The sequence below is a fragment of the Nerophis lumbriciformis genome, linkage group LG12, assembly GCF_033978685.3.
Source record: "Nerophis lumbriciformis linkage group LG12, RoL_Nlum_v2.1, whole genome shotgun sequence".
Taxonomy (NCBI): domain Eukaryota; kingdom Metazoa; phylum Chordata; class Actinopteri; order Syngnathiformes; family Syngnathidae; genus Nerophis; species Nerophis lumbriciformis.
In genome coordinates, this window is record NC_084559.2 from 15,981,299 (window position 1) to 16,006,969 (window position 25,671).

Below are 25,671 nucleotides of genomic sequence, written 5' to 3' on the forward strand. Positions count from 1 at the left end.
GGTGCATTTCTACCCTATATTTTAACTTTAGATTTATTCTCATATCAAACTCTTTTGGCTGTCTTTTTGACACTTACATCAGGCGCCCCCCTCCACACCCTGGATTATAAATAATGTAAGTAATTCAATGTGATTATCTTGTGTGATGACTGTATTATGATGATAGTATATATCTGATAGTATATATCTGTATCATGAATCAATTTAAGTGGACCCCGACTTAAACAAGTTGAAAAACTTATTGGTGTGTTACCATTTAGAGGTCAATTGTACAGAATATGTACTTCACTGTGCAACCTACTAATAAAAGTCTCAATCAATCAATCAAAACACATAGAATCATCATACTGCTGTGATTATATGCATCAAGTGTTCATTCAAGGCTAAGGCAAAAATATCGAGATATATATTGTGTATCGCAATATGGCCTTAAAATATCGCAATATTAAAAAAAGGCCATATCGCCCAGCCCTAGTTCAATGATGCCATTTCTGTTTGTCATGTATAATTTTGTCTATTTTGTGTTTATCCTTGAATAAACAGGTCAGTTTCTTGTTACCAACCATTGTGTATTATTCAAACTCACCTAATTCAGCTGGCTAGTTGTTATCAAGAGTACTAAAACCCTTTTCAACATGATTCTGACAACTAAGTAGGCTAAATAACTTTAAACTTTAATACATGCTCGGATAGGCCAGTATCGGTCAGTATCGGTATCGGTCAGTATCGGTATCGGATCGGAAATGCAAAAACGGTATCGGATCGGAAGTGCAAAAACCTGGATCGGGACATCCCTAGACAAAAATAACATCTATGATACTTGAAAAAAGGAGGAGGAGACTGGAAAGAAGAGTCATGCCAAAATGTATATTACCACCTGGTCTGATCTGTCCCATATGCGGCAGAAACTTCAAAGCTCTTATTGGCTTGTACAGTCACTACAGAGCACATCTTTCTTAGGGACAATGGACCCCTACCTTCTAACAAGAAGAGGAGCCAGCAAGCAATAAGTAGTTGCTGGGAGTATTTTCAGTGTAGATAATAATCCAATGTAGACAAAGTATTTGATGATGAAATTCTGTTCTCTTCTAGTTTAATCTTTAGCAAGGAACACTTGGATTTGTTTTCAAACATTACACTGAATACTTGCGGTTTTAGGGCTAATGGGAGGTAATGTAATCTGGTACTACTGCAGTATTGGATGGATGCTGAAAAACAAGTTTAATTGCATTATTGAACTGCAATTTGTATTTATGTGAAAGCAACTTCACATTAGGTTTACTGTTGCTTTCCTTTCATGTATGTGATGATCACATACCTCTCCTGGCCCATTTGCTTGTCCCATCACTCCGACACGGCTCTATTACTGCAATTATTTGCATTTTTACTTACATTTGTTTGGATAATGCATTGTTTCATTTGCTGCAAGGTGGTGTTAGGTTCTACCTGCATTCTTCGATTGACCAGTCAGTGGCCAGGGACCTCCTTAAAAGATTTGACAAAATCGATTTGGCAAAGGTCACAGACAAAGGCAACATTGGTCTCAAACAGCAATCCGTTAGCTATGACCGAGCGAAATGTGTCTCAATCAATAATTCGTCTTTCTTCTTATAGTCAATGCAAAACAGAGTCCATCTGGGCCAGAAAACGTCATGGTCTCACGAAGGTGGGGGCGAGTCCAAAGGATATTGGTCCAGGTGGCTCTGCCACAAAAAGGCCATTAGGAAATGCCTTTTTGAAGCCATTTGTTGATAAGAAGAGGTTGTGGTACGTCAGTGTTTTTCAACCTTTTTTGAGCCAAGGCACATTTTGTGCGTTGAAAAAATGCGGAGGCACACCACCAGCAGAAATCATTAAAAAACTAAACTCAGTTGACAGTAAAAAGTAATTGTCGCAATTGTTGGATATGACTTTAAACCATAACCAACCATGCATCACCATAGCTCTTGTCTCAAAGCAGGTGTACTATCACGACCTGTCACATCACGCCCTGACTTATTTTGATGTTTTTTGCTGTTTTCTTGTGTGTAGTGTTTTAGTTTTTGTCTTGCGCTCCTATTTTGGTATTTTCCTGTAGCAGTTTCACGTCTTCCATTGAGCGATATTTCCCGAACCTGCTTTGTTTTAGCAGTCAAGAATATCTCAGTTGTTTTTATCCTTCTTTGTGGGGACATTGTTGATTGTAATGTCTTGTTCGGATGTAGATTGTGGACGCTGTCTTTGCTCCACAGTAAGTCTTTGCTGTCGTCCAGCATTCTGTTTTTGTTTACTTTGTTGCCAGCTCAGTTTTAGTTTTGTTCTGCATAGCCTTCCCTAAGCTTCAATGCCTTTTCTTAAGGGCACTCACCTTTTGTTTATTTTTGGTTCAAGCTGTTTCCGACATCTACAAAGCAATTAGCTACCGGCTGCCACCTACATATATGGAAAAGTATTACACGGTTACTCTGCCGAGCTCTAGACAGCACTGACACTCCACAACAACACATCATTTGCAAACTATGAATACTGGTTTGCAAAAATATTTTTTAACCCAAATAGGTGAAATTAGATATTCTCCCACGGCACACCAGACTCTATCTCACGGCACACTAGTGTACGTCATTAAAATTAGACATACCGAAAAACATCAATTTCTCTAACAAAAATAGATAGAATTTGGGCAGAGTGAAGGCTGAAGATGCAGATACATATTTGTGCAGATAGTCTGGCGCCGCTGACCGAGAGGTCAAGTGTGTGTGTGTGTGTGTGCGTCTAATCAAGTTCGACACAAATGTATGATTTAAGTGTAAATATGCTATAATCTTAACACCAGAAATATTCATATTTTACTGCAAGCTAAGACTTGGAGTGCAGCGTATAACAAAGCAAGTACAGAACTATGAATTCATCAAAAATATGTCCTAGTGAGTAGAAGCTCCTCCAGTGTTGTTGCTCCATGGAGTAGATGTGTGAGAAATGGGGGAGGGGAGTGTGTATGTGCATGTGTTGGTTGTTGTGCCTTTCCCTTCCCCCTCTTCTCTTACTCTTTTCTGCATTCTCTCTTCCCTTCTTTGCATTTCCTCTCTTTCATCGCTTCCTCCACCTCTATGTCCTCCTTGCTCGACTCCCACTCTTGGCAGCTCCTCCATTACATAGATAGAGATTTACTTCCCATATGGACATGCACATACATTTGTAGTGCCTCCTAAGGGCTGTGCTCAATCATTTCGGCGGTCCTCGGACTCATGTCCTTTTGTTTACATGTACAACTTTCTCCGACGCTGCCACAGAAAGACGTGTTTTATGCCACTCCTTCGTTTATCTCATTTTGTCCACCAAATTTCTATGCTCTGCGTGAATGCACAAAGGTGAACTTTGTTGATGTTATTGACTTGTTGGAGTGCTAATCAGGCATATTTGGTCACTGCCTGATTGCAAGCTAATTGATGCTTACATGCTATTTAGGCTAGTTGTATGTACATTATTATGCCTTGTTTGTATGTATATTTGAGCTCATTTAACCCTTGTGTATTGTTCATATTTGTTGTTACTCAGCCAGCGTTTGTGGGTCTGATGGACCCGTTGCATTTTGTGGCTTTTAAAGGGGAACATTATCACAATTTCAGAAGGGTTAAAACCATTAAAAATCAGTTCCCAGTGGCTTATTTTATTTTTTGAAGTTTTTAAAAAAAATGTTACGCAATATCTCTAAAAAAAGCTTCAAAGTGCCTGATTTTAACCATCGTTATATACACACCCGTCCATTTTCCTGTGACGTCACATAGTGATGCCAACACAAACAAACATGGCGGTTAGAACAGCAAGCTATAGCTACATTAGCTCGGATTCTGACTCGGATTTCAGCGGCTTAAGCGATTCAACAGATTACGCATGTATTGAAACGGATGGTTGTAGTGTGGAGGCAGGTAGCGAAAACGAAATTGAAAAAGAAACTGAAGCTATTGAGCCATATCGGTTTGAACCGTATGCAAGCGAAAACGACGAAAACGACACGACAGCCAGCGACACGGGAGAAAGCGAGGACGAATTCGGCGATCGCCTTCTAACCAACGGTTGGTATGTGTTTGTTTGGCATTAAAGGAAACTAACAACTATGAACTAGGTTTACAGCATATGAAATACATTTGGCAACAACATGCACTCTGAGTGTGCAGACAGCCCAGTTTTCATCAATTAATATATTCTGTAGACATACCCTCATCCACTCTTCATTTCCTGAAAGCTGATCTGTCCAGTCCAGTTGGAAATGCATCTGCTTTGAGTGTCGCAGGATATCCACACATTCTTGCCATCTCGGTCGTAGCATAGCTTTCGTCGGTAAAGTGTGCGAAACAAACGTCCAATTTCTTGCCACTTTCGCATCTTTGGGCCACTGGTGCAACTTGAATCCGTCCCTGTTCGTGTTGTTACACCCTCCGACAACACACCGACGAGGCATGATGTCTCCAAGGTACGGAAAACAGTCGAAAAAACGGAAAATAACAAAGCTGATTTGACTCTGTGTTTGTAATGTGTTTGAGAAAATGGCGGATTGCTTCCCGATTTTATTATTATTATTTATTATTATATTATTTGCTCCGAGAGCGAATAATAGAAAGGTGTTTAATTCACCAAAATTCACCCATTTAGAGTTCGAAAATCGGTTAAAAAATATATGGTCTTTTTTTCTGCAACATCAAGGTATATATTGACGCTTACATAGGTCTGATGATAATGTTCCCCTTTAATGCCTCACAATCAAACACTTTTATGTTAAAATACTGAACAGATGTTTACCATATCCCAATAAACATCTGTTCAGTATTTTAACATGGGCTTTATAAATAAAGTTGGTATGGTATGGTATCAAAGTGTTTGATTGTGAGGCATTAAAAGCCACAAAATGCAACGGGTCCATCAGACCCACAAACGCTGGCTGAGTAACAACAATATGAACGTTGCACAGAACATTTCTCTGCCAGTTTCTGCATCCCACAGGGATTCTTCTTTTGTGTTTCTGCACCTGCGGTTCCCACACAAGGTTGCAACATTGTTTGTCAACACTGTCTGCTCTCATTTTCTCGCACATTTGACCCTCTGGTGTTCTGTGTAGCTACACTCTGTCCTCCTCCTGTCTAGGCCTGCTGTGTGTGTGTGTGTGTGCGTGTGTGTGCGTGTGTGTGTGTGTGTGTGTGTGTGTGTGTGTGTGGACCCAGTAGACCCGGACATCTTATATGTAATAGAAATGTGTAGGGGGGGTGTATGGTGTGTGTGGTCATTTAATATGTATTCTGATATATGTTCTTCACGGAAAATGAGCCAAAGTTACTTAGTCTCAGTTTGAAAAATTAATTACCGGTAATTGTATAATTTTTCTTTCATTAAAAAATGAAAACGGGTCCCACAGACCCGAACACCACACAAAGATTAATTTCCTTTACTTCTGTCCCCTGTGTATTTAATTTACATTTACAAGTCTCATGACACATTATCTGCTTTTTATATTGGCTGCATTTCTGATAGTTGTTTGCAAGCTGGGTACCGTTTGCCGTGGTCTATGGCGGCACACAAAGATTGTATTAAATCCATTAGAAGAAGACAGCCTGCCGTTTCTTCCAACTTGGTCACACACATCTATACCTTTTGGCCATTCCAAGACAGTCATTTCCAGGAGTCATCTCACCCTCTGACACCCCTTCTACACTAAGGTTATCCAGGGTAAATCCCACCTAACCTTATCCTTGTCCACACATACACAATGGTCGTTTAAGACCCCCTCCCCATGCGCAGAAAATGCGCACATCATAGTCACCTCCAGTGTTGCTTTGTGTGCAAGTTCTTAAATGTAACTTATCTGAACAGTATCCAGTGTTGTGTTATTTCAATTAACTGGAATCCAGTGTGCTGTGGGGCCCTATTGTAGGGAATCACACCTGAGACATCATAAATTAATCAAATCTTTAATGTAAAAGTATACAATGTGACAAAGAACATTTTACAACAATCAAACAAGGGATCTAGATATCTGGTCAGGACACTCCTCACTCCTTTATCTTCATCTTCATTGTCCATTCGTTTTTGGTGACTTTATATACTCTGGACCTAGACGTTGAGTCTGTGTCATACATGGCGGACAATAACTGATACAGTCTGCTTTGCCAGTCCAAATGCATTCAATGTTTTCCGTGGTCTTCACTCGATGGCCAGGTAATACAAAGCACACGCTACCTTTTTTATCACATCCACGGGAGGAAGGGACAAAGTTTTTCCGTAAGTAGAATCACAGCTGACCCGGACATTGGAAAGTTCTCTTGTAGTCATACTTGCCAATCCTCCCGGATTTTCCGGGAGACTCCCGAAATTCAGCGCCTCTCCCAAAAACCTCCCGGGACAAATTTTCTCCCGAAAATCTCCCGAAATTCAGGCGGAGCTGGAGGCCACGCCCCCTCCAGCTCCATGCGGACCTGAGTGACGTGTTGACAGCCTGTTCACACGGCCGCTTTCCCACAACATAAAACAGCGATGTTGTGACACTTTTAAACAGGACAATACTGCCATCTACTGTACATGCATATGTGACCCACCCATAATTTGTCACATTTTTGTGTTGATTTATTTATTTTATTTTGTGGTTTGAATTCGTTTTTGGAGCTGTCATTACACATTTATCAGTATTCACATTGGTCAGTAGGGGGCAGTAGGGCGTTTCTTCCCAATTGAATGCTATCACCTGCAGACCGGAAGTGTCTTGTCATTCTGATGAGCGCGACCAGTCTGTGAACAATTGAAACGTCCTGTGTGCTTTTTCCTCCTGTATAACAGGTTAGTTTTGGTGAATCAACTCACTGAATAATATCCATGTGATCTGTATAAGTTTAAGTACACATTCTGATGGTGGAGCCTAACTCTAAAGTGTTTGTGAGTTGTAGTTTGTATTTGTGAATGAATCCAGTGCACAGCTGCAGTAATCAATACAAAAAGGGGACGTGATTGCGCAATGTTTATATAGGAACTTCTGATCCTAATTCAGACTCCCAAATTAGAGCTCCCGTTTTCTTATTGATTTTATAATGTATATTTGTATTTGTGTGTTCTGAAATAGTGACAGAGAATAGAACAAGAATGGACAATTCAACCCTTAACTCAACAATGAGTAGATGAGTGTTATGTGTGTGTATATGTGTAAATAAATGAACACTGAAATTCAAGTATTTCTTTTATATATATATATATATATATATATATATATATATGTGTATATATATGTAATAAAACATATATATATATATATATATATATATATATATATATATATATATATATATATATATATATATATATATATATATATATATATATATATATAGCTAGAATTCATTGAAAGTCAAGTATTTCTTATATATATATATCTCAACCACGCCCCCGCCCCCCACCCCCCACCTCTCGAAATCGGAGGTCTCAAGGTTGGCAAGTATGCTTGTAGTATCTGAAATAGCTGCAATCGCGCGTTTCCTTCTCTTAAGGTATTCATGTGTGGTTTCCACAAGTGTCTGTACATGTAGAAGAAGGAAAAACACGGGCATGTCTGGATGAGTTGCCTTCATATTTCAAGTGGTTACCTCCGGTTGTTAATGAAGCTGGCTGTGGCGCGTTCTTTCTGACGTCACTTCCTGTGTGGGGCGCGGTCTTTCTGACTTCGCTTCCTCTCCGAACTCAGTTTGTAAACGATCAATGAGTCCATACGGAGATAAGAGCCGGAGATTCAAGAAATACACGGCGCACTTACCCGTGTAAAAAATTGTCCGAGTAGGGGAACCTTAAACGATGGTTTAGTGTGGCTGAAACGAGGCTTAGGCTAAATAATTATTCGTTTAAGCGGTTATCCGGCTTAGTGTAGACCAGGGGTCGGCAACCTTTACCAGTCAAAGAGCCATTTTGACCAGTTTCACAAATTATAGAAAACAATGGGAGCCGCAAATATTTTTGAAATTTTAAATGAAATAACACTGCATACAAAGGGTTTTTTTTGCTTTGTGCTATGTATAAACCAGGGGTCTCAGACACGCTGCCCACACCTTTTTATGGAATTTTTAAGCTGGTGCGGCACGCGGGTTTTAAATGAATAGCGCTTGTCAGCGTCATGCGTGCCGTGATGGTACAGCATATAGCCCCCATTACAACCAGCGTGCCTGATCAGCCACATGTTGAATGTGGCTTTCGCTTGCTCACGTAGGTGACAGCTAAGCATACTTGGTCAACAACCACACAGGTTACACTGACGGTGGCGGTATAAAAAAAACTTTAACACTCTTACTAATAATGCGCCACACTGTGAACCCACACCAAACAAGAATGACAAACACATTTCGGGAGAACATCTGCACAGTAACACAACATAAACACAACAGGACAAATACCCAGAATCCCATGCAGCCCTAACTCTTCCGGGATACATTATACACCCCCGCTACCAAACCCCGCCCACCTCAACCGACGCACAGAGAGGGGGGGGTTGATGTGTGAGGGAGCAGGCTTTGGGTGGGGGCGGGGTTTGGTGGTAGCAGGGGTGTATAATGTAGCCCGGAAGAGTCAGGGCTGCATGGGATTCTGGGTGTTTGTTCTGTTGTGTTTATGTTGTGTTAAGGTGCAGATGTTCTCCCAAAATGTGTTTGTCATTCTTGTTTGGTTTTGGTTCAAAGTGTGGCGCATTATTAGTAAGAGTGTTAAAGTGGTTTTATATGGTCACCGTCAGTGTAACCTGTGTGGCTGTTGACCAAGTACGCCTTGCTGTCACGTATGTGTGCAAGCAGAAGATGTATATTATATAACAAATGATGGGCTGGCACGCTGTAAATACAGATTGTCGAGGGCGCCAAATGTTGTACCATCATGGCACGCCCTTATTATAGCTGTAAGGGTGAAAATCGGTGAATATTAATCCCGGGAGTTTTTTGCGAGAGAAACTGAAATCCGGAAGTCTCACGGGAAAATTGGGGGGTTCAGCAAGTAAGCTGCTGAGCCGCATCAGAGTGATCAAAGAGCCGCATGCGGCTCCGGAGCCGCGGGTTGCCGACCCCTGGTGTAGACATAGCCCTAGTATAGTCAGTTTTCCACACGGATTGAGCTGAAATTGTATTCCTATGCCCACTTTTCAGTTGTTCATAGGTAAATTATTTATTGAACTGAATTTTGGAATACACAAATAAGCAAACGAGCATTTGGTGTTATTATCCGTTCACCCAGGAACTAGAGCAGACGTGAAAGGTTGGATCGGTCAGCGAGTGAAACCCATCCTGAACATGTGGTACCTCCCGGCCAGCGCTGTTATGTCACAAGCGTCTGTCTGCCCTCCATAGGAATTCATACCCTGCTAGAGGGGTCTAGTGTGATTGAACACATCTAAAGATAATACCCCCACTCATACATGCAGCTATAGTTACAAATGCACCTTCTCAGAGCTCAGCTGGTGTTCTTATACACACTGTAAAAACAATGTATACTCCTCAGAGAGTGCAACTGGGGTGAGTCAAGTTTGTAAAAAGTGACAGCAAAATGGCAGACTTGCGAGTGTCCGTTCAAGTTGGAACCCCCTGAGACGAGTGAATCGAAGTTAATTTTGGACATAGAGTTGAGGGATCATGTCAGGGTCAGGTTGACATAGTGGTGTGCTTAGGAATGCAGACGGATCTTCTTTCCTGAAACATCACCACTGAACCTTTTTTTACACAGACCAAGGAATTTCGCTCCAAAAAAATATACTGACCCAATTTACCTGCTTCATTTATGTCAGTCTATGTTCATTTTGAAGTCCCAACCGAAAAGAAACCTTCCCTTTCTCAAATGCACGTGGAATGGATAACCTGGCAACATCAAGGGGCATAGTCCTGTCCAATGTTTTTGGTTACTCTTACAATGTTTATCTACAACCCAACTCTTCAGGTGTGCAAGTGTGGTGCTTAAAAAGAACATGTTTCCACTGCATAAAGAATACTACTGTAAAACTAGTCTTTTGTTAATTTTCCTGAAATCTCTGTACAACCCACTCTGTCCGACCATACCCACCCACACATATTGTTCTCTCTCTCTTTAAAGGGGAACATTATCACCAGACCTATGTAAGCGTCAATATATACCTTGATGTTGCAGAAAAAAGACCATATATTTTTTTAACCGATTTCCGAACTCTAAATGGGTGAATTTTGGCGAATTAAACGTTTGCCTTTCTAATATTCGCTCGTCACAACGTGACGTCACATCGGGAAGCAATCCGCTCTGTCAAATCAGCTCTGTTATTTTCCGTTTTTTCAACTGTTTTCCGTACCTTGGAGACATCATGCCTCGTCGGTGTGTTGTCGGAGGGTGTAACAACACGAACATGGACGGATTCAAGTTGCACCAGTGGCCCAAAGATGCGAAAGTGGCAAGAAATTGAACGTTTGTTCCGCACACTTTACCGACGAAAGCTATGCTACGACAGAGATGGCAAGAATGTGTGGATATCCTGCGACACTCAAAGCAGATGCATTTCCAACGATAAAGTCAAAGAAATCTGCCGCCAGACCCCCACTGAATCTGCCGGAGTGTGTGAGCAATTCAGGGACAAAGGACCTCGGTAGCACGGCAAGCAATGGCGGCAGTTTGTTCCCGCAGACGAGCGAGCTAAACCCCCTGGATGTCTTGGCTCACATCGTCCCTTATGCCACCGAAGATGATCAAGAGAAGAATATCGACCCTAGCATCCCTGGCCTGCTGACATCAACTCCAAAACTGGACAGATCAGCTTTCAGGAAAAGAGCGCGGATGAGGGTATGTCTACAGAATATATTAATTGATGAAAATTGGGCTGTCTGCACTCTCAAAGTGCATGTTGTTGCCAAATTTATTTCATATGCTGTAAACCTAGTTCATAGTTGTTAGTTTCCTTTAATGCCAAACAAACACATACCAATCTTTGGTTAGAAGGCGATCGCCGAATTCGTCCTCGCTTTCTCCCGTGTCGCTGGCTGTTGTGTCGTTTTCGTCGGTTTCGCTTGCATACGGTTCAAACCGATATGGCTCAATAGCTTCAGTTTCTTCTTCAATTTCGTTTTCGCTACCTGCCTCCACACTACAACCATCCGTTTCAATACATGCGTAATCTGTTGAATCGCTTAAGCCGCTGAAATCCGAGTCTGAATCCGAGCTAATGTCGCTATAGCTTGCTGTTCTATGCGCCATGTTTGTTTGTGTTGGCTTCACTATGTGACGTCACAGGAAAATGGACGGGTGTATATAACGATGGTTAAAATCAGGCACTTTGAAGCTTTTTTTTAGGGATATTGCGTGATGGGTAAAATTTTGAAAAAAACTTTGAAAAATCAAATAAGCCACTGGGAACTGATTTTTAATGGTTTTAACCCTTCTGAAATTGTGATAATGTTCCCCTTTAACTCCCATTCCCCTGCAGTGCATAGACTGCACCAAGGGGGTTATCTAGTTTATTTTCTCTTAGCAGATCTGTTATGTTCAGTTGCTAATGTTTTGCTTTATCTCCACAGGTCTACACACAATGAAATGGAAAAGAACAGGTATGTTAATAGCAATATAGGATAGGAAAGGATAGGGTAGACTCGATTTATCTCGCAACGGAGACATTATGTGGTTGCAGTGCAGGTGCAAAAAGTCCACAATAAAGTAAAAAAATACCCACATGAAAACAAGAGGGAAACATCATGAAATATAAAATACATAAAAAAGCACAGCCACAGTACCCATCCCCAGATTTGTGCCTCGAGCCAATCCTGACAGCCAATACAGACAATTTCTCCATGCTCGGCTTGTGCTCTGCCATGCACGGTCAAGTGTGTGCCTTTCCAAATATTGTCCAATCAACTGAATTTACCACAGGTGGACTCCAATTAAATGTAGGAATATCTCAAGAATGAGCAGTTGAAACACGATGCCCCTGAATTCACTTTTGAGCTTTATGGCCAAAGCTGTGAATAGGTACATGTGATTTCTTAGTTGATTTTTTTAATAGATTTGCACAAAATTATATTAAAAAAAACACTTTTTCACATTTTCATTGTGTAGAATTCTAAGGACAAAAATGTATTTATTCCATTTTGGAATAAAGCTTTGATACCAAAATGTGGAAAACGTGAAGCGCCTCTGAATACTTTCCGTATGCACTGTATTTATGACAACCACTGCAAGGGGTCAGAGGATAAAAGCAAAGACAGCAGCAGGATTATTTATTTACTGCCACCATGCCATGCTGACCTAGTTGATATTTTAGCCAGTCTGGTGCTAATTAAAGACAAAACAATTTGGGTTGCGTCGTTGCTCCGTCATAAATCCATAACACTCACCTATTGACACACTGCCCCCAGAATAACCGCGTCCTGATACAGTCACTCCCTAACCAGTGTTTTCACATGAACATTTTTGATACAGCGTTTATATTGCACCATATTAAAACCCCACAGGGTGGTTGGTGAGTGTATTTGATTAACCACAGCCAAACAGGCGTAGTTTAAATGTTCTGTGATACTAGACTGTTCTGGTACTGGCAGTAACACATACATAATGCCACCATTAAACCAGAAACGCATTTATCCTTCAGCTGCAGGAAAAAAAACGACACAATAAATAAACCTTTTCCCAATAAACTCTACACTGCAAAAAGTCAGTGTTGAAAAACAAGAAAAAAACCAACAAAAATTAGGGGTATTTTATTTGAACTAAGCAAAATGATCTGCCAATAGAACAAGAAAATTCGGCTTGTCAAGACTTTCCAAAACAAATAAAATTAGCTAACCTCAATGAACCCAAAAATACCTTAAAATAAGTATATTCTCACTAGAGATGCGCGGATAGGCCATTATTTCATCCGCAACCGCATCACAAAAGTCGTCAACCATCCGCCATCCACCCGATCTCACATTTAATCAAAACCGCACCCGCCCGCCATCCGCCACCCGCCCGTTGTTATATATCTAATATAGACGATGCAAGGCATTAGTGAGGTTATAAAGCTTTTGCCTGTTAAAGAAAGGAGACTGATCCAATGGAGCAGAGACATTCAATGCGTGCCACGCTGTCACGGCCCAGACGCACACCAGTGCGCAATCATCTGGGAGCTGCGCTGAGCGGACCTTCAAGCGCGTGGAGGTGCGATGTCCCTCGCACCCGCGGCGGCTCCACCCGGGCTCGCGCCCGAGGCTTCAGCGCGCACCGCGGTGGCCATCCTACTCGTCGCGGCCTAGCCCTCGCGGCTCTCGCTGCCGGCGACGGCCGGGTATGGGCCCGACGCTCCAGCGCCATCCATTTTCAGAGCAGGTGGGTTGTTACACACTCCTTAGCGGGTTCCGACTTCCATGGCCACCGTCCTGCTGTCTATATCAACCAACACCTTTTCTGGGGTCTGATGAGCGTCGGCATCGGGCGCCTTAACCCGGCGTTCGGTTCATCCCGCAGCGCCAGTTCTGCTTACCAAAAGTGGCCCACTCGGCTCACCAGGGTGAGCCCCACCCCTTTCGTGAGCGCACTGCGCGCGGAGTGACCCCTGTTACGCGCCCCCGGCAACGGGGGTGGCGGGCAGGTAAGCTGCTTACCTGCTGCGCGTGACCCGGCCGCGGCGAAGGCGGACAAGGAGGGGTGTCGGTGCGGTGGGCGCGGTGAGCGCGGTGGTGACCCTGGACGTGCGTCGGGCCCTTCTCGCGGATCACCTCAGCGACGGCTCCCGGTGGGGCCCTCTCGGGAGAAGGGGCCTCGGTCCCCGCCCCCGGCGAGGCGTCCCTTCTCCGCTCCGTAAAAGTGTCCATCTCTTTTTTTTTTCTTCTTCTGTTGTGGCATATGCTGCAGGTGCCTGCTCGTTTTTCGTATGTGGGTAACAACATTTAACCATGTATATATATTTCCGAATTGGTTTAACTGCCACCCGCCTGAATCTATTTAAAATCTTTTTTTATTTTATTTCAACCGCCTGACCCGACCCGCGGATAAAATCTCTTTTTTTTTTATTTCAACCGCCCGACCCGCGGATAATCCGCGGGCTCCGCGGTTGTGTCCGCAAACCGCGCATCTCTAATTCTCACTAATAACAAGTGCACTTTTCTTGGTAGAAAAAAAAATTAGACCTTTTTGCTCAATATGTTAAAAAATATTCTTAAATTAAGTAATGCTAGTGCCATTATCTTGACATAATGATATGCGCTCGGCATTACATTTCTTGAAACCAGCAAACTTATACTAAAAACTAATTTATTGTTCTTAATGGAAAGGCAACAAGGCAACCGCTTGTTACTCTCGGGGTCTCCTAGCCGCTCAGGCAAATCATATTGTCTAAAGATGCATTTTTCCATGGATAACATGACATCATCGCGCCAAGTGCGTGCTCTTTCAGTCAATTAGTGTGCATATATACAGCCCGGCCCCCGGCCAAATTTTTTTTTATTGTCATTTTGAAGAATTTATTTGAATGTGCATGAACTATTTCTGTTCAAAATTGTTTGAAATGTTAAATGTTTAAATATTAACTGTCAGTTTGCTGTACTGTGCCAACTGTACCACTATATGAGTACGTATTTTCTATTGTTATTTGAAAATAAAACTGTCTTAATTATGAGACACAATTGTGTCAAAGTCTTGATTTTTTATTTCATGCTTGAAATAAGAAATTATTACTTTAAAAAAGTAGTTTTATACTTGTGAGTGTTGATGACACAGCTTTGCAACAGTTGATATTCTATTTTCAAGCATGTTTTACTCATTATAGGTCATCAAATCTCAGCAACAAGCTGTAATATCTTAATGAGATCATTTAGGACCAAAACACTTAAAACAAGTAAAACACTGTAACATAAAATCTGCTTCGTGAGAAGAATTATCTCGTCAGACAGAAAATAAGCAAATATCACTCTAATTTGAGATATTTAATCTTACTTAGATTTCAGTTTTTGCAGTGTAGCAGCCTGACGTACACTCTCTCAGGCGCACACACACACTTTCGTGAGGCTGGAGACGGAGGTGTGTGTTGCGTAACAGCAGGGTCAGTCTATCTCAAACACCCACCAGACCTTAGCAACTGCCAGAACTGTGAGCAGTGAGCAACACGGGCAGAAATGAGGTGCAAACATGTGTTTCATTTCAATCATCAGATAGTGCCTAAAACACAGCTTGGACCTACCAAAAAATACAACATTTGAATGAGTTGATTTTTGTCTCAGTCACTGTATTTCCTTGTTCTGAATGATATGGGTACATTTTCCACACAATTTATACTGCTAACTGAAGGTAAATCGGTTTCAAAATCGCCAAATGGTTTATCAATCAATCAATGTTTATATATATAGCCCTAAATCAAAAGAGTCTCAAAGGTCTAAAAAGCCATGGCATGGTCACAAAGAGCAGATCATGTATAATTCTTTGTTTTCCCCCGTGTATACTTTCAGAAGGGCACATCTACGACTTTGTTTAGAACGACTGAAATCCTTGGTTCCTTTGGGCCCGGATGCCAACAGACACACCACGCTGAGCCTGCTGATGAAGGCCAAAGTTCACATCAAGGTGCGTGCATGGTCTTTTTTACTCACACTGCTCACAATAATATGTCATACTTGCCAACCTTGAGACCTCCGATTTCGGGAGGTGGGGGCGTGGTGGGCGGGGGGCGTGGTTGGGGGCGTGGTTAAGATATATATATATATATATATATATATATATATATATATATATATGTCTTAATAAGGTTATCCAAAAAATAGTGCTCGATACCGTAGTAGAGCGCAATATATGTATGTGTGGGGAAAAAAAATCACAAGACTATTTCATCTCTACAGGCCTGTTTCATGAGGCCTGTTTCATCGTCAGGAGGATCTCCTGACGATTGAGGGTACCCCCCTCATGAAACAGGCCTGTAGAGATGAAATAGTCTTGTGATTTTTTTTCCCCACACATACATATATATATATATATATATATATATAAGAAATACTTGACTTTCAGTGAATTCTAGCTATATATATATATATATATATATATATATATATATATATATATATATATATATATATATATATATATATATGTATGTAATAAATATATATATATATATATTTATTACATATATATATATATATATATATATATATATATATATATATATATATATATATATATATATAAATAAAATAAATACTTGAATTTCAGTGTTCATTTATTTACACATATACACACACATAACACTCATCTACTCATTGTTGAGTTAAGGGTTGAATTGTCCATCCTTGTTCTATTCTCTGTCACTATTTCAGAACACACACATTATACAATTATACATTATAAAATCAATAAGAAAACGGGAGCTCTAATTTGGGAGTCTGAATTAGGATCAGAAGTTCCTATATAAACATTGCACACTCACGTCGCCTTTTTGTATTGATTACTGCAGCTGTGCACTGGATTCATTCACAAATACAAACTACAACTCACAAACACTTTAGAGTAAGGCTCCACCATCAGAATGTGTACTTAAACTTATAAAGATCACATGGATATTATTCAGTGAGTTGATTCACCAAAACTAACCTGTTATACAGGAGGAAAAAGCACACAGAACGTTTCAATTGTTCACAGACTGGTCGCGCTCATCAGAATGACAAGACACTTCTGGTCTGCAGGTGATAGCATTCAATTGGGAAGAAACGCCCTACTGCCTCCTACTGGCCAATGTGAATACTGATAAATGTGGAATGACAGCTCCAAAAACGAATTCAAACCACAAAATAAAATAAATAAATCAACACAAAAATGTGACACATTATGGGTGGGTCACATATGCATGTACAGTAGATGGCAGTATTGTCCTGTTTAAAAGTGTCACAACATTGCTGTTTACGGCAGACGAACTGCTTTACGGTAGATGAAGACTTGACTGCTGTTGTTGTGTGTTGTTACCGCGCTGGGAGGAAGTTAATGAAACTGCCTAACAATAAACCCACATAAGAAACCAAGAACTCGCCCTCGATCATTCTACAGTTATAACGTGATTGGGCAGGCAGGCTGTTTATATTGTGGGAAAGCGGACGTGTGAACAGGCTGTCAACACGTCACTCAGGTCCGCTGGAGGCCACGCCCCCTCCAGCTCCGCCTGAATTTCGGGAGATTTTCGGGAGAAAATTTGTCCCGGGAGGTTTTCGGGAGGGGCGCTGAATTTCGGGAGTCTCCCGGAAAATCCGGGAGTGTTGGCAAGTATGAATTTGTTGAAAGAGACTTCAGACGTTTAAATACAAGTTAGTTTGGAATGATAATTCCTCATCTGCCTTACATATTTACTATGGAGAGGACATCGGAATGGCAATAGAATAGAATCCTTTATTGTCATCAAACATGAGCTGCTTAAGCTTTGTGAATTTGATACTGAATAAAATTGTAAGGGTGTAACAATTGATTGATCGATTTATATTCCTAAATTTCAATTATATCGATTTGTGCTCGGCAAGTTGGCCTTCCTGGAGATAGGTATCGATTAGAGATGTCCGATAATATTATGTTATTATATGTTATATTATCGGCCCATAAATGCTTTAAAATGTAATATCGGAAATTATCGGTATCTGTTTCAAAGAGTAAAATGTATGACTTTTTAAAACGCCGCTGTACGGAGTGGTACACGGACGTAGGGAGAAGTACAGAGCGCCAATAAACCTTAAAGACACTGCCTTTGCGTGCCGGCCCAATCACATAATAACCACGGCTTTTCACACACACAAGTGAATGCAATTCATACTTGGTCAACAGCCATACAGGTCACACTGAGGGTGGCCATATAAACAACTTTAACACTGTTACAAATATGCGCCACACTGTGAACCCACACCAAACAAGAATGACAAACACATTTCGGGAGAACATCCGCACCGTAACACAACATTAACACAGCAGAACAAATACCCAGAACCCCTTGCAGCACTAACTCTTCCGGAACACTACAATATACACCCATCGCTACCCCCTACCTCAACCTCCTCATGCTCTCTCAGAGAGAGCATGTCACCAAAATTCCAAGCTGCTGTTTTGAGGCATGTTAAAAAAAAAATAATGCACTTTGTGACTTCAATAATAAATATGGCAGTACCATGTTGGCATTTTTGTTTCCATAACTTGAGTTGATTTATTTTGGGAAAACCTTGTTACATTGTTTAATGCATCCAGCGGGGCATCACAACAAAATTAGGCATAATAATGTGTTAATTCCACGACTGTATATATCGGTATCGGTTGATATCGGAATCGGTAATTAAGAAATGGACAATATCGGAATATCGGCAAAAAAGCCATTATCGGACTTCTCTCGTATCGATCCAACATTGATTTAATAGGCAAATATATCAGATGTTATCGATACTAAAATTTTAAAAAACATTGATTTAAGAACGGCAGCCTTTTATATGAAGTTTAATGCTTTTATTAATAAGGACTTGAAACATTAAGTTGCCCGTCTGTAGCGTCATCAAAACAAAAATGGCGTATTTTTGTCGAGCAAAGCGTCTCCGATGTCTCTTTTGATCCAGCAGCACTGCCGTGTTGACAAGACCAGAAATACACTTCACTCCAAAAGCTGATGTCTCTCTCACAGAACACACACCTCTCCTGTCCTCGCCTTCCTAGTGCTCATCTAATCATCTAGTCAGGTCAAATTCACGGCCTCACAGACATACATTTTTAAACTATTGACAATGCGCATTCCATCAGGAGGCTTAAGAGCCGTGGGTTACTAACCCCTAGCCTAGCCACACACTACACTGTCGTACTGTGCCAAAGTGTCCTTATTTTCTCTATAATAATAAAAATAATAATCAGTAACAAAAGTTACCGCATTGCTCACTGCATTCAAATCCATTCCCTGGTTTTTGTTTGCCATGCAGAGGTTGGAGGAGAGCGACAGAAGAGCTCAGCACACCTTGGAACAGCTACAGAGAGAGCGGAGACATCTGAGGAGGCGTCTAGAGCAGCTGGGGGTGGAGAGAACCCGCATGGACAGCACAGGTTCCACCGTGTCCTCGGACAAATCCGACTCTGATCAAGGTCAGTCGAGCAAACCGTCTTGTTTTGCTGTTGTTTTTAAAGGTGCAAAATCTACACCCAACATTTTGTAATTATTCAAAAGTTACAAAGCGTATAATTGGGGAGGCGCCAGCGCCATTAGTCACCTTCTGAAGAGATGCTCCTTTTTTAAATTATTCAAATGAACAAAGAAAAAAGCTGTGGGGGGATGGGACCGCAATTAATTTGTTTGCGCAGGCTCTCAATCACTGTTGTGTGGCATAACTATTTCAAAATAAAACAGGAGTTGCATGTAGAGCGTGCGTCTATATAAGCGTGACTACACATCGGGGCCGGTTCTACATAGGGGGAAGGCCCCCTCAAATCAAAATGTTTGAAGCTGAGAAAGTACATTTTAATATAGCCACACTGCAAAAAGTCAGTGTTCAAGAACAAGAAAAAAAAAATAAAAAAATTAGGGGTATTTTACTTGAACTCAGCAAAATTATCTGCCAATAGAACAAGAACATTTGGCTTGTCAAGACTTTCCAAAACAAGTAAAATTAAAGCTGCAAGCAGCATTGGTCGGGCCCGCATATTTGGCAGGTGCTAGTCCTAAATGTCCCAATACTTTTGTCCAGTGATAGTCATAAGTGTCCCAATATTTTTGTCTACTTTTAGTCTGAAGTGTCCCAAGACTTTTGTCTAGTGTACCTACCTTGTCTGCATTGTGTGGGCACTTTGGTGCTTCCTGCTTTTAAGCAGCCATCTTAAAAAAACAGCAGCGCAGCAGCATCAGCGCAGCGGGTCTTTGAAGGGTCATAAAATCAAAACCGGAGCAGTTAGAAAAAAAGCGCTTCTGTCATTGTAATCACAAGGGTTCAATCTCTCTCCTGTGTTAGTTTGAAGGCGAAACGACAAACGCGCTCAGAGGAGATTGTTTTTGAAGGAAGGTGACCGGTTTTTACAAAAAAATTGTTTTGAAGGGGGAATAGCAAACTTCCTGTTGATTTTTGCTGGGGGTTGTCAATTTATGAAATGTAGGTCTAAGTGAGACCTACATAGAGGTTTTTGTTTCATGTCTCTCCGACCTTCCCAGTGAGAGTTACAGGCAGTTTTGTCATTTTGTCTTACGAGGAGCAGTTTTTTCTCCGTTTTATTCAAAAATTGCGGTAGAGCGCAATTTTTAAATTTGGGGTTAGTTTTTTTTATTAGATCACAATTTTTGCCAGTCCTGATGTGTGCGTTCAGTTTGGTGAGTTTTGAAGCATGTTAAGGGGGTCAAATTACAGCTCAAAGAGGCAAAAGTGACTGTTTTTAGTACTTTTTTGTCTTGAAGGGGGAATTGCCAACTTCCTGTTGATTTTTGCCCGAGGATGTACAATTATGAAAAGTAGGTGTAAGTCAGACCTACATAGAGGTTTTTGTTTCATGTCTCTCCGACCTTCCTAGTGGGAGTTACAGGCAGTCTAGTTTTTTTTTTCCTAGGGGGCGCTAGAGCGCAATTTTGAGTTTTGTGGTTCGGTTTTTTTCAAAAAAAGGCAATTTTCGCAGGTCCTGATGTGTGGGTCAAATATGGTGAGTTTTGAAGCATGTTAAGTGGGTCAAATTACAGTTTAATGTGGCGGCGGAAGAATAAAGAATAATAAAACCTTACAAATACAATAGGTCCTTATGTCCCATTGCATAAGGAGGAGTCCTTATACAATGGGCCATGCGGGCCCTAATTAGCTAACCTCAATGAACCCAAACATACCTTAAAATAAGTACATTCTCACTAATAACAAGTGTACTTTTCTTGGTAGAAAAAAAAAAAGAGACCTCTTTGCTCAATATGTTGAAAAATATTCTTAAATGAAGTAAATGCTAGTGCCATTATCTTGACATAATGATATGCGCTCGGCATTACATTTCTTGAAACCAGCAAACTTATACTAAAAACGAATTTATTGTTCTTAATGGAAAGGCAACAAGGCAAACGCTTGTTACTCTCGGGGTCTCCTAGCCGCTCAGGCAAATCATATGCATTTTTCCATCGATAACATGACATCATCGCGCCAAGTGCGTGCTCTTTCAATTAATTAGTGCGCATATATACAGCCCGGCCCCCGGCCAACATTTTTTTAAATTTAATTTTGAGGAATTTATCTGAATGTGCATGAACTATCCATCCATCCATCCATTTTCTACCGCTTATTTCCTTCGGGGTCGCGAACTATTTCTGTTCAAAATTGTTTGAAATGTTAAATGTTTAAATATTAACTGTCAGTTTACTGTACTGTGCCAACTGTACTACTATATGAGTACGTATTTTCTATTGTTTCATTGAAAATAAAACAGCAAAGTCCATTTGGCTGTCATATGTTTTAATTATGAGACACAATTGTGTCAAAGTCATGATTTTTTTTTTTTCTTGCTTGAAATAAGAAATGATTACTTTAAAAAAGTAGTTTTATACTTGTGAGTGTTGATGACACAGCTTTGCAACAGTTGATATTCTAGTTTCAAGCATTACTCAATATAGGTCATCAAATCTCAGCAAGAAGCTGTAATATCTTACTGAGATCATTTAGGACCAAAACACTTAAAACCAGTAAAACACTCTAACATAAAATCTGCTTAGTGAGAAGAATTATCTTATCAGACAGAAAATAAGCAAATATCACCCTTATTTGAGATATGTAATCTTACTTAGATTTCAGTTTTTGCAGTGTACAAAATATACATATAAATTGACAAAATAATCCACAATAGTGGCGAGATCCGCTGAAAAAGGGACATGCTACATCACTTGTATAATGTTGTCCCTCTTTTCTGTTCCTCACCAGTGTCAGGCTCCGCGATTCCACCCACACACACACACACACACACACACACACACACCAATCCCCTCAGCCCTCAGTAAAACTGCATTAAAGAATAAAAAGGAAACTAAAAGTTTGCTTTTATTTTCTCAATACATAATAATAATAATAATAATAATCAATCAATCAATCAATGTTTATTTATATAGCCCTAAATCACAAGTGTCTCAAAGGGCTGCACAAGCCACAACGACATCCTCGGTTCAGAGCCCACATAAGGGCAAGGAAAAACTCACCCCAGTGGGACGTCGATGTGAATGACTATGAGAAACCTTGGAGAGGACCGCATATGTGGGTAACCCCCCCCTCTAGGGAGACCGAATGCAATGGATGTCGAGTGGGTCTAACATAATATTGTGAGAGTACAGTCCATAGTGGATCTAACATAATAGTAAATAAGTAATAATAATAGATTTTATTTGTAAAAAGCACTTTACATTGAGTAAACAACCTCAAAGTGCTACAGTGTATTAAAAAATAAAAATAAAAAGATAATAAAAAATAAATAAAAATAAAAACTAGAACAGCCATATAGCTAAAATTAGTATGCATGTATCTAAAAAAAGGCTTTTTTAAAAAGAAGGGTTTTTGAGCCTTTTTTAAAAGCATCCACAGTCTGTGGTGCCCTCAGGTGGTCGGGGAGAGCGTCCATCAGCTGCTGTGACTGAGAGTTAATGACGTGAGGAAACATCCTGTCCGTGCATCCTGTGTGTATAAGGCATGGTCTAAGCCTAATTGGGGCTTAGACCATCGCCTGAAACCCAAAAGTGCCTGGATGTACTTCTAGGTCACTTGATTGCAACTCACTTTGGTATACCCCTATCGCTTACGCCCGATCAATTATTTGCATGTAGTAGTAGGAGTGATTTCTACAAATCATATTTTTAATGCTAAACTCTTAAATGGAGTAAATTCTTAAATGTATGTACTGTATTTGGGCTATAGAGCGCACCGATATTGAAGCCACATTTACCAAATGTTTGAAGAAATAAATATTTTTACATATATTACATATATCAGCCGCACTGGACCATAAGCCGCAGATATATACCGGTACAAAATATTTTGTAAATATTTATTTACATTCCTTGATTGTTTCCAAAATAGGTTTCCAGTAGCATAGTGTGCTTGGTGGTACTGCTGACTGTGCAGATATGTGATCACTGACTTCCTCCATGTCTCCAACAGAGGACCTGGATGTGGACGTGGAGGGAACGGACTGCCTGCTGGGTGATTTGGAGTGGAGCACCAGCAGTGTGAGTGACTCAGGGGACGAGCGGGGCAGCCTGCGCAGCAGCTGCAGCGACGAGGGCTACGCCAGTGCCAGCCTGCTACGTCTGCAGGACACTCAGGAGGGCGCCAAGCAGCCGGCCTGCAGCCTATAAACATTACCTGGTCAGAATGTGCCGCTGTCACACACCCACATCACCACCTCACCTGTTAGGACTAAACACATCTGAGGCTTCTCATCCAGCAAAGCAACTGCAGATTTCTTGACACCATTTTTGAGAGGTCTGTGAGACCCCTGCCCACGATCAGCAGACAGTCTGCAGGTGTTCAGTCCAACATGACGGATGCATCTTTCTTTCCACCGGAGAATGTTGCCACACAATATCCCACTGCCTCTTTTCTAGCTCTCAAGAGCCTTGGGAAGCACTTATGAGATTTTACACACACACACACACACACACACTCGACCATGAGATTTTACACACACACACACACACACACACACACACACACACACACACACACACACTCGACCATGAGATTTTACACACACACACACACACACACACACACACACACACACACACTCCACCATGAGATTTTACACACACACACACTCCACCATGAGATTTTACACACACACACACACACACACACTCCACCATGAGATTTTACACACACGCACACACTCCACCATGAGATTTTACACATGCACACACACACACACACACACACACACTCCACCATGAGATTTTACACACACACACACACACACACACTCCACCATGAGATTTTACACATGCACACACACACACACACACACACACACACACTCCACCATGAGATATTACACACACACACACACACACACAGTCCACCATGTGATTTTACACACACACTCCACTATGAGATTTTACAAACACACACACACACACACACACACACACACACACTATACCATGAAATTTTACATAAACACACCCCACCATTAGATTTTTACACACACACACTCTACCATGAGATTTTACACACACCACACACTCGACCATGAGATTTCACACACACACACACACACACACACATACACACACACACACACACACTCCACCATGACATTTTACATACACACACTCCACCGTGAGATTTTACACACACACGCGCACGCACACACACACACACACACACACACACACACACTCCACTATGAGATTTTACACACACACGCACACACACACACACACACACTCAACCATGACATTTTACACACAGACACACACACACAACCATGACATTTTACACACACACACACAACCATGAGATTTTACACACGCACACACACACACACACACACACACACACACACACACACACACACACACTCCCGCATTGCAATTTTACACACACGCATACTCCACCATGAGATTTTAAAACACGCGCACACACGCACACACGCACACACGCACACATACTTGACCATGAGATTTTACACACACACACACACACACACACACACACACACACACACACACACACACACACACACACACACACACACACACTCGACCATGAGATTTTACACACACACAAACACACTCCACCATGAGATTTTACACACACACACACACACACACTCCACCATGAGATTCTACATACACACACACACTCCACCGTGAGATTCTACATACACACACACACTCCACCGTGAGATTTTACACACACACACACACACACACACACACACACACACACACACACACACACACTCCACCATGAGATTCTACACACACACACACACACTCCACTATGAGATTCTACACACGCACACACTCCACCATGAGATTCTACACACACACACACACACACACACACACACACACACACACACACACACACACACACACACACACACACATACACACACTACACCATGAGATTCTGCACACACACACCCACACACACTCCACCATGAGATTCTACACACACACACACACTCCACTATGAGATTCTACACACGCACACACTCCACCATGAGATTCTACACACACACACACACACACTCCACCATGAGATTCTGCACACACTCCACCATGAGATTCTACACACAAACACACTCCACCATGAGATTCTACACACACACACACACACACTCCACCATGAGATTCTGCACACACTCCACCATGAGATTCTACACACAAACACACTCCACCATGAGATTCTGCACACACTCCACCATGAGATTCTGCACACACTCCACCATGAGATTCTACACACAAACACACTCCACCATGAGATTCTACACACACACACACCACCATGAGATTCTACACACACACACACACACACACACACACACACACACACACACACACACACACACACACACACACACACACACACACTCCATGGATCCTTGCTGTCCAGTCAGACTGACTGTTTGGGTCAGTCTACGTTTCCAAACATATCTTGACAGAACCTAAAGGCCCTCTGTGATGTTGATGTTGACATGTCAGAGAGGGTGTTTAAAGACGCTGCACAGCGGGGAAGAGTTTTGTTTCAAAAACAAAAATAGACT

General features: G+C 41.4%; 1 protein-coding gene across 2 annotated transcripts in view; it reads left to right on the forward strand.

Annotated features, from left to right (window-relative positions):
• Positions 1-23,555, forward strand: part of LOC133595404 (max dimerization protein 1-like) — a 47,171-nt gene extending 23,616 nt beyond the window's left edge. For both annotated transcript variants that reach the window (XM_072914319.1, XM_072914320.1), the window contains 4 exons: positions 11,517-11,546; positions 15,414-15,528; positions 18,888-19,047; positions 23,058-23,555. In XM_072914319.1, coding sequence (XP_072770420.1) covers positions 11,517-11,546; positions 15,414-15,528; positions 18,888-19,047; positions 23,058-23,254 — 502 coding nt within the window. In that variant the 3' untranslated portion in view covers positions 23,255-23,555. The remainder of the gene's footprint in view (positions 1-11,516; positions 11,547-15,413; positions 15,529-18,887; positions 19,048-23,057) is intronic.
• The last annotated feature ends 2,116 nt before the right edge of the window (positions 23,556-25,671 follow it).